Raw genomic sequence first — 10,667 nt, 5'->3', positions numbered from 1 at the left:
CACTTTCAATTATTTCCATACACACATTCAGAAAGATTTGTTCTAGCAGTGGGTTTCAGGCCAAGCTTAGGCCTTCCAATATAGTTCTAACAGACTTTCAAAACTCCAAAGTGTGTGTTAAGGGGGAGGCCACCCTTAACGTACAATATAAGGATTTTGAAGGTCCATTAGATGTGTTGATAGTTGGGGGTGAGCGCATGAGTCTCATAGGACTCGATTGGTTTGAGGCCTTGGGAATACAAGTCACAGGGCTCAACAGCCTGCAAACAGTAGGTCTACAAGAAGTCTGCAAAGAGTTTGCAGATGTCTTCAGCCCACAGTTGGGTACATACAAAGGACCCCCAGTTTCTTTAAAATTAGACCCCACTGTCACTCCTATCAGAGTAAAAGCAAGGAGAGTACATTTTGCTTTAAAAGGGAAAATTGATGCTGAATTGGACAAATTTATTCAGCAAGGAGTCTTAGAACCTGTTGACTCCAGTCCTTGGGAAACTCCCATAGTCACACCTCTTAAGGCTAACGGGGACATTCGCATCTGTGCAGATTACAAATGCACTCTAAACAAGGCATTGCAACAGCATGCATACCCTGTACCTGTAGTCAGTCATATTCTGGCCTCCCTCAAGGGGGGGCGGGTTTTTGCTAAGCTAGATTTAGTGCAGGCTTATCAACAGTTACCTGTTGATGAAGCTGCTGCTGTAGCACAAACCATTGTAACACACAGAGGGGCATTCAAAGTCAAAAGACTACAATTTGGAGTAAATGTGGCTCCTGGAATTTTCCAAAGCATAATGGAAAATACCTTGAGGGGTATACCAGGGGTTTGCCCCTATTTTGATGATGTCTTAATAGCTGGAGACTCCACTCAAAATTTAGCTGAGAGATTGAGGGCTGTTCTGTTGCGGTTCCGGAAAACAGGCCTCAAGCTAAAAAAAGACAAGTGTAAAATTGGGGTGCCTTCTACAGACTTCCTGGGATTCAAAATAGATGCCAATGGGATTCACCCTGCTGAGTCCAAATTAAAGACTATCATGCAAGCTCCTAGGCCTATGTCCAAGGCTGAACTACAAGCTTTTCTGGGCCTCTTGAATTTCTATAATGCATTCATTCCTAACAAAGCTAATGTAGCTGAACCACTTCATAGGCTTCTGGACAAACAGGCAGTGTGGCAGTGGTCACAAGCACATGAAGCAAGCTTCAGTGAGGTTAAGGCCTTACTCACATCCAACAATGTGCTTGCACATTTTAATGAAACTCTCCCTGTGTGCATCGCTTGTGATGCTTCCCCTTATGGGGTGGGAGCTGTACTTAGCCATCTAAGGTCTGATAGAACTCAGGTTCCTGTTGCATACTACTCCAGAACCTTGTCTTCTGCTGAGCGAAACTACGCTCAGATAGACAGGGAAGCCTTGGCTGTTGTTGCAGGGATTAAAAAATTCCATGATTTTCTATATGGCAGGCATTTCACGGTCTACACTGACCATAAGCCTATGTTGGGGTTGTTTACTACAAACAAGCAAACCCCCCATATCATATCCCCTAGGATGCTAAGATGGTCCATCTTTCTGTCAGCCTATGATTTTTCTTTAATTCACAAACCTGGTAAAGAAATGGGCCATGCTGATGGCCTCAGCAGATTACCTTTACATGAAGTGGAGGCTGACCCCGCCCCTGCCATCAACATCCTTTCCATTCAGACGCTGCCTGAGTCACCCTTAAATGCCAGGGATGTGGCTGCTGAATCAGCCATGGATCTCACACTTTCTCGTGTCTTATCCTGGGTTTTGTCTGGATGGCCAGAGAGCTGTCCAGGTACTGAGTTTCAGAGTTTCTGGCTTAAGAAACATGAATTATCCACATTTCAGGGTTGTCTGCTGTGGGGCAGCAGAGTTGTCATTCCTACCTCAATGAGGTCTAGGGTCTTAGGTTCCCTTCACGAGGGTCATCCTGGCATTGTAAGAATGAAGGCACTTGCACGCAGCCATTTGTGGTGGCCTGGGTTAGACAAGGAAATTGAGGCTAAGGTGCATGCATGCCACCTTTGTCAGCGCTCACGCCCAGAAATGCCCCAGGCTCCTGTGCATAGATGGGAGGAAACACAGTCACCGTGGTCTAGGGTGCACATTGATTACGCTGGGCCCTTTCAGGGTCAATTCTTCTTGGTCCTGGTTGATAGATATTCAAAGTGGCTTGAGGTTGTACCTGTCTCTTCAACCACCACTGCAAAGACCATTCAAGCACTGAGGGGGATTTTTGCTACACATGGGCTTCCGGATGTTTTGGTGTCTAACAATGGCCCTCAATTCACCTCTTCCAACTTCCAAGCTTTCTTACAGGCCAACATGATTCGTCATGCCACCTCTGCACCTTTCTACCCTTCCACCAACGGTATGGCTGAACGGATGGTCCGCATCACCAAGGATGCTTTAAAGAAACTGACCTATGGGGACTGGCACCACAGGTTGGCAGACTTTCTTCTTGCATACCGCACCACACCTTCAACTTCTACTGGAAAAAGCCCAGCTGAACTTCGCTGGGGGCGCAAACTGATTACTAAACTTGACCAGTTGCACCCGGACAGACTGCCTCCTAAGATTACACAACCCAGGGCACCGAGGCAATTCCAAGTGGGTGCCCCAGTATGGACCCGTAACTACAGGCCAGGTCACTTGTGGGTTCCTGCTGTAGTATGCAAGGTTACAGGTCCCTTGTCGTATGAGGTCTTGTTGGATGACGGTCGTATCCTGCGGCGGCATATTGACCAACTGTGTACAAGACTGGACTTACCCTCAGAAACTCCTGGTTTTTTTCCAGGGGGGGAAGGGGAACTCTATGGGCAAAGGGATGGGTGTTGGCAGCAGCCAGGCCCCAACAGAGAGGCCACAGACGGCCTATCCCAAGATTCCGCAAGTGTTCCAAACAGGAATTCGTGGGAACTAGGTAGCACACAGGCACCAGTGCCTACTCCAGCCAGGGAGTCACCCAGGGAGCATACTCATCATCCACTAATACCATTCAGCACTCCAGTCAGGGAGAATAACCGGGAGCATCCTAATAACTCAAACATTGCAAGAGAGCTGGCACACAAACAGTCTAGTTGGCCCAGCACTGCTACTGTTTCCAGAAGGAGGCATTCACACAGGGAGGTGGTCGGAGGGGCAAATCCCAATTCTGACACCTCCGGCATAGATGGGGGGGCAACTGAGTTTTGGGGAAGTACTGGAACCCCAGACAGTCCTACTACGGAACTGGGGAGTGAAGGAATGCAGCCTCTTGATAGGTCCAGTATGGGCCTGGAAGGCTCTACAGAGTTGCCCAACAGTGGCAGTTTTATAGAGGGGCCAGAGAGCCTGCAACTAGGCAGGTCAACCAGGTTATGGGGAGAACAAAGTCCTGATCTGTCGAGCCCGGTGGGCAAGCAAGCAGACCAGGCAACGGGGCACGGTCCATGGGAACCACCAGGGTCCGAAAAAGGGGGCAAACCCATGTCATCCTCCGGGCAGAATGTAATTGGGGATTATCAGGGTCTAAGGAGATCACAGAGAGTTAAGAGATCTCCTAAGTACCTTGAAGATTTTGTAACTCTGCTGGCAAAGCAGAAACAGTGAGAGGGTGCCTCTTGTTGGGAAATGGAAAATACGGGCACTGGGTATTAATCTCCAGAATAGCCCGGTATCATTGGAGCAGGGGTTGGCACACCATGCTCGTGTTGAGGTTGCGTGTAACTATTCATGTAGTTGTTAGTCTTAGCCGGGGAGGAAGGGGTGTTGTGTCCTGAGCCTGCAAAGGCAGGCTTGGGACGTTGCAATGGTCCCAGGCAGTTACAAGCTGCCCGGGACCAGACTGGCTGGTGCTGGCTTCGCGCACATGCGCAAGGCGCGGAGCGTGCCAAATGTTGCCATTCGGCCCGGGGATTGCTCTTAAGAGAGGCAGAGAGGCTTGCGTGCCTCAGAGCTGTAACGGAGCTGAAGAACAACAATAAAGGCTTTCTGAATCTACGAGATGCTCCGTGAATTATTGCCATTAAGCTGAGGACTCAACACTAATAATATCATTTGTTCCACATAAATTAAGGGGGAAAATAATTGTTGCTAGATTTAATAAGAACTTAGAAATTCTCATATTTTTGATTCCTATACCTGAAAGAGAATACATTTCATAAGCCAACAGGTCTAGTTGTTTTGATACCTCATAATAGAGAATTACCAATTACAAAAATTTTCACTTTACTACATCCTTCTGGCCTTTAAGAGTCTAGTACCTTCTTTACTTTTACTTTTTTGTTCTCTTGAAGGCTCACAGCCTATTTCCTCTGTGAGGACTTGGAAACTGTTAAGTTCCTCCTTTATTTGATTCTTTTCCCTAAGGAGAATTCCTTCTTTGTCAATTCCTCTTTGATGGGATAAATCTTATAGTCTTGCTGCTGTGATCCTTTACTTTTTTCCAAAGAATGCCACATATTTGGAAATATATGGCCAATACTTTTTGGGCACAAATACAGACATGCCATAAGCATTGCAAGCTTTGACTCTCTTTGCTTCTTTGTTTTGGTTTCTTCAGATTTGGTTGCTTCAGATTCTCTCACTAGGTGCCTTTTTTCCTGATCTATTATCAAACTCTCTGCTTAAACAAATACTCACTGTTTCATTTCAGTGGAAAATTTGTCACATTCCCACACTGAATTACAGAGGCACACTCTTCTTTGCTCCACTTATTATCTTGTTCAGTGATGCCTCTTTTTTGATAATGAGGTTATAATGATGCAAAATAATGGATTTCATTCCTCTCTCATTCCTTTCAACTGGTTACCATCAACTGATTGCTTGAATGTGATTTTCTTTTCTAATGAATGCCACCTTTCATGCTAACTGCATGGAATTGTGAGACAGAATTGCTGCAACCATTATTGTGAAACCAGATGAGGATATAAACAAAACACAAAGAAAGAGTTGCAGTTACAGGCTTCAAATACTTGATATTTTAATTCACATGATAGTATTCTCATAAAAATGTTTTTTCTATACTGAGGGCTTCTCTAACAATTTCATGTAGCTTGTTTTTCCTATTTACTAATGTATATATTATGCCGAACACCGATTAAGTGTACCTGACATAATCAAATCAAGGAATAGGCAGATGTAAATATAGATATGTGTATTACTAGAATCATAGACTAGATTCCCATTTTGTGCTAAACCATAATTTGTTGAAACACTACAGTTATCTAGATTCACATAGTATGCTTAACCATAAGCCACTTCATAAATGACAGTCTGGATTCACACATTTTCAAAGTCAAAAATAACATTCCAATTTAGAAATGTTGAGGAAAATTATGAATATGTTAAAACATTATTTGGTGTCCTTGTTTTTGAATTAACATTGGTTGAAACTTCGTAGTTTGTAAATCATGAATTATGGCTTAATATAACAAACTATTGGTAAATAAATCAAGAATTAGTATGCTGGAAACCCAGTCATTGTATGTGGCATCTTATATTCTCTATTTCTCCAACATGGTGTCCTCAAAATGTTATCAATATTTTCATAGCCAAAGGAGCAGCCTGAAAGGGTAGGTTGGGAAATATAATCCAACAAACTTGGAAAGTATTTGGTTATTGGAAAAGTTATTCTATTCAGTTGTGAAGAAAGGTAGTACTAAGCAAGTATGACAAAAAAAGCCACAGATACACTAAGGAAGTGAATCATCCATTTATTTGTTAAAAAACATATCATAAAAAACATATTCAAAACATAGTTCAAAATTATAAAATAATAGAGGCCTTCAAATTATTGCTACAAATGTACCAATGAATTTATTGTGTAGATAGTTATATACATAATACGGTACATTATGTAAATAGAGACAAAGATTCAAGTATGGAGTCTTCAAAATATTTGTTTTGGTTTTTTTATGTTAGAATTAATTAAATGCAAGGCAAATCTAATGCCATAAGCAACTGTAAAGCATTTAATTTAATTAGTGATATGATTCAAAATACATCAAATGTCATTTAACTTAAAAGTTTTCTTAAGATTATGCTGGAAGATAATATAGAATAATGTTTACCATGCATATAAAATCATGCTGGTTCATGCAAATAAACACATTCAGCCCATCCTTTATTTATTCTATCATTGGTCTGACTTTAAAAAGCAAAACAGATTCATATCATCCTTATCAACTCTCCTTTTTTGAAACACAGTTCGTTCTAAAGCTAAACTCCTGTTATTCCTTTTGTTGTATGTTAAGTATGGCCATTTTTAAATTTGTTGACATTTGAACTTGAGTTTGCTAAATCAAAGCAATGTAAAATTAGTTATTTTTTCAGTGAGCACATGCCATCAGAGCAGAATTTGGAACCAAAAGTCAAGTATTTCGCCTAACAGAAAAAGCAGAAGACTCCTTAAATTCTGCAAGCATGGTTTATCACATTTTGAAGCATGTTAAGTAATACAGTTTGCTATCTAAACATATAACATTACAACCAAAATCTAAAGGTATTGAACTGTATCATCTGATTCCTGAAAATCTTTAGCCCGTGAGTGAATAATAAGAGATATAACAATTGTTACAGGAGAGTGAGTTTTGCAAGCAAAATATGTAAGTTTTAAAGGGTAGCTCAATATATCAGAGTTTACTAATGAACATCTTGGTTCAATACATTTGCTAATAATTGAAGCAAGAAGTGCTAGAATAAAGTACTCACTAATGAACAATACTTAAAATAACTGTTGATGTTTTATATAAATATCTATATATTTAAGAATATTGTTTGATGAAGGATGGACACACACAACTTACAATACACATCCTTAGTTTTTTGTCCTTTATTGTGGCTAACGTTGTGGCTATGATGATGGACTTTGAAAATCTGGGAGAGATTATTTACATAATTTATGTTGACAAATTCATGTTCATACAGAAAATATGAGCACATTATAGTATTATCTATATTTTTAAAAGGCAATGGCAACAACTCAACAATTCCCACTCTTACCCTTATGTGTGTGTGTGTGTGTGTGTGTGTGTGCGCGCATCATGCATTCTTGTTCTTCATATGGAAATAGCAGAGAACCCAATTCCAATATTGTCATGCTATCTTTATGTTTGTCCTATCTATATCTCATTGTATTTTTGAAATTGCACAAAATTTGATATTATCAAAATACAGTCATACAATTACAAAAAATACAATTAGTTAATTATTGGTAATATACATAGTAAAAGGGCTGGGGAGTCCAGACCTTTTTTATGGATAGTACCAATAATTAACTTATGTCAGAATGTTGTGAACCTGAGAGCAAACCTAGCAAGTGTTAACTCTTTCAGTTCTCATAGCCTCACTAGATACTTTGTGTGAGAGGGACAGAGGGAGGAGGATAGAGGTAGAGAGAGAGGGAGGGAGGGGGACAGAGAAAAAAAGAGAGCGAGAGATGGTTGCAGTTCTCAAAAATAATTGTCTATTGTTAAAAATTATAGACCAATCAATGGAAAAATTAACAGTATAGATTCAGAATGAAAGTTTGGCTAAATTTAAGCGAGAAAGGATCATATGTCATACAAGGAAAACTCTTACTTAGAATACAGTATGTTTTTTAAGAGAAAAATAACTAACAGTAACTAGGACAATTTCAATGTTTGTAAAGATGTTAATGCATCAGTCAGGTTCAATGAAAGAAATTTAAAACTATCTAGTTTAGGAACACTGTTTTTACTTATTGTTTTTCTTTTTCATTTTTTTCTTTTTTATTTTTTTCCAACTTTTTTATCTTTTCCCTTTACATGATTATGTGCATCTATTTTTATAATAATGACAAATAGTGATGATATCAATGTTAATATCATGTTTACAATTATATAGATATTTCTTTTTATTTCTTAAAATGACATAATGAACTTAATTTTATATATTTAATTAATGAATAAAACAATACATTTTAAATTTTATGATAATTGGAAATTCTTTGGATATTTACTGATATTTTATACTTTATCCATTATGTCTCTTTTAAGTCTTTTATCTAGCTATTTATTCTATCCTTTTAAATGTTTTAATAAATAATATATAAATTTTAAAAAATAATATAGGTGCTTTATCATGCCTCTCAATGGTTTTGACCATTAACTATTTAGTACCTTAATATAAACGAATTTCATCCTGTCATATCCAAAGTTGTTTGGAATAATAATTGGGAATGGATTGGGATTAGGCTGATACAAATTCAAATTCAAATACAAATTCCCTACTTAGTGATATATCCCTCAGCCTATCCTACATCATCATATGGACTTTTTTGAAGATAAAATTGGAGAAGACACTATCACTTTGGGCTTCTGGAGAAAAGAGTAATCATTTCAGTTCCTCTCTTACTACATTTTTTAAGATTGATTATATAGATATAGAAATAAATATGGTACAGATGATGAAAGTTGATTCATAAATGAATGATTCATAAATGTATGAATGCAAGAAAGCATGTGTGCTCTCATTCATATTGTGGACTGTTCAGACAATATTGTTTCCTTGATCAATGGAATTTGGAATATGGATATTTTAGACAACTATTTTAAAAATGTATCAGATACAATGTTTTTAGTGCCAAAAAAAGACTATATACAATAACCAGCAAACATGAAGATTCCCAACAGAAATTGTTCATTCATGCACATATGCAGGCTGAAGATGATGGAGATGACTAATATGTCCACTGTCCAGGAATATTCAAGATATCAGCTTGTACACATTCTCTCTGCCAGAAAAAAGAAGCTCTCTGTAACTCTTTATGGGAGCCATAGTGCTGGACCTCCAATTTCCTCTCTATGTTATCACATGAAAAAACAGTTACCACTATTACCACTATTTATATTTATTCTCATATTTTGCTTGGCAGTCATGTTACTGCATTCACCTAGAATTTGTTTCTTCACTTGTCATAATGGCAGAAATAAATAGGCAATATTTATTTCAATATAAAATGGACATCTTCATGAAATAATAATAAGAATAATTAGTAGTACTGGCAGTTATTGAATAATGACAGAGACAAAGGCACATTATAAATAATGTCCAAAACAAACATCAAAATCATCTTAAAACAAACATCAAGTAATATGGATATGCAATGTAAGTAATCACTGTAATACAGCAAGTATAATTTTATACATTTGATACAACATGAGGAAAATAGTTCAAATGTTATATAGACATTCTGAGATAAAATTGTATTTATTTACATAGTGCTTAAGCCAACTAACAACATTTTTGTAAAGTGGAATACTCAGTAAGCATAACATACACAGTTAACTTCAAAACATCATCCTTATTCTAAATATGCTATGCAAAATTTTGTACTGAAGAAGTTACTAGTGATTTCTTGGGATGAAGTTAGCCCAGATTCATTACTGTATTCATATTTTTAGTTGGGTTATCCAGACTGAGAAAGAGAAGTAAACATGCCAACAGCCAAAAAGTCAGAGAATTCCTGGAAGCCTGGCATTGAAATAAAGGAGCCATCAACAAATAGATGGAACTGGATTCACTCTACTCCATTCAGGTAATTCAAACCATACATAACCAAAAGTTGATAAGGCAGACCAGTTAGAAAAAAGCTAACACCATTCCCAATCTCTAATCAGCTGAAGCATCCAATGACCAACTATGCTGGAATATGAGGTAGAATACTCAGAAAAAAATCTCTGTTTTGGCTGTAATTTTTCTAAGTCTGGAGAACCCTAACTAAAAGTACTAAGTTTCTGGTTCAGGAAAGAGGCTCCTCTATAATATATACTGTAAAAATTAATCAAATGAAGTGAAGCAAAAGCAGAAGTAGACTAAAAAAAGATATTTGCAAGCACTATGACACTTCTGTGCCTCAGAAGAAACATTTATCCAAGCTATATCTTGTAACTTTTTAAACTTTAGTTTGGATGTAGACTATTTTAACACAGTAGAGAAAAAGATTAGTGTCCTGAGAATGCATTCCTTCCAATGCAAAACATATTGCAACATTAAGTGAACATTCAGATATTGTAGGCTTGGCATGAATTTTCTTTTATATCCAGAGAAAATCTGGCACATGAATTGGAACAGGGTCATAACTGTTGCCGAGCTCCAAAGCAGCATTTGAGTTACATTCTGTCTGTGCACATATCTTTTTACTGCTGCTGTTTCACATGTAATTTCTTTAATCGTGTTAGAATTGGCTGATATTATAGAAAGAAATATTATATCCTGTATGACTGAAACTAGTACAACACTGTAAATCCATGCTGGATCTGAAACCTCTTGCAGAACATTCTCCTTCCACTTTAAGGAAGACTTTATGGCAACAGAAATTCTATTTACAATTCATCATATTTAACAAGCCAGATCATATCCAAAGAAGGTTCTGATGAATAAAAATGGTGCCAGTTCTGAAGTACAAAACTAAACTCACAACTTACCTCTCAGGAGACACTTTTCTCCCAGCCATTGAGGCATCTAGATAATCTTAGATTCTTACAATAAACTCCTCTAGACAGCAATAGGTACAACTTTAGTTATAAGATCTAACTCTCTTGGAAGTAGGCACCACGTTCTGATACCAAAAATGATATTATAAAAAAAAATTAAGAAATAAAATGAACATCTGTAATCATGCTCTTGCCCAGATGACCAAACTTT

At 37.9% G+C, this 10,667-nt stretch overlaps 1 protein-coding gene across 1 annotated transcript; it reads left to right on the top strand.

Moving 5' to 3' along the window:
- Positions 1-206: 206 nt before the first annotated feature.
- Positions 207-2,573, top strand: LOC120314204 (uncharacterized protein K02A2.6-like; the record flags this gene model as incomplete). The annotated part of the gene is made up of 3 exons (XM_039357053.1): positions 207-889; positions 1,478-2,437; positions 2,540-2,573. Coding segments are annotated over 3 exons (1,677 nt in total), but the record flags the coding sequence as incomplete, so codon positions are not given.
- Positions 2,574-10,667: the final 8,094 nt, after the last annotated feature.

The sequence above is a fragment of the Crotalus tigris genome, unplaced genomic scaffold, assembly GCF_016545835.1.
Source record: "Crotalus tigris isolate CLP2741 ecotype Arizona unplaced genomic scaffold, ASM1654583v1 scf7180000018862.1388955, whole genome shotgun sequence".
Classification (NCBI taxonomy): Eukaryota; Metazoa; Chordata; class Lepidosauria; order Squamata; family Viperidae; genus Crotalus; species Crotalus tigris.
This window is presented reverse-complemented; position numbering and strand designations above follow the sequence as displayed.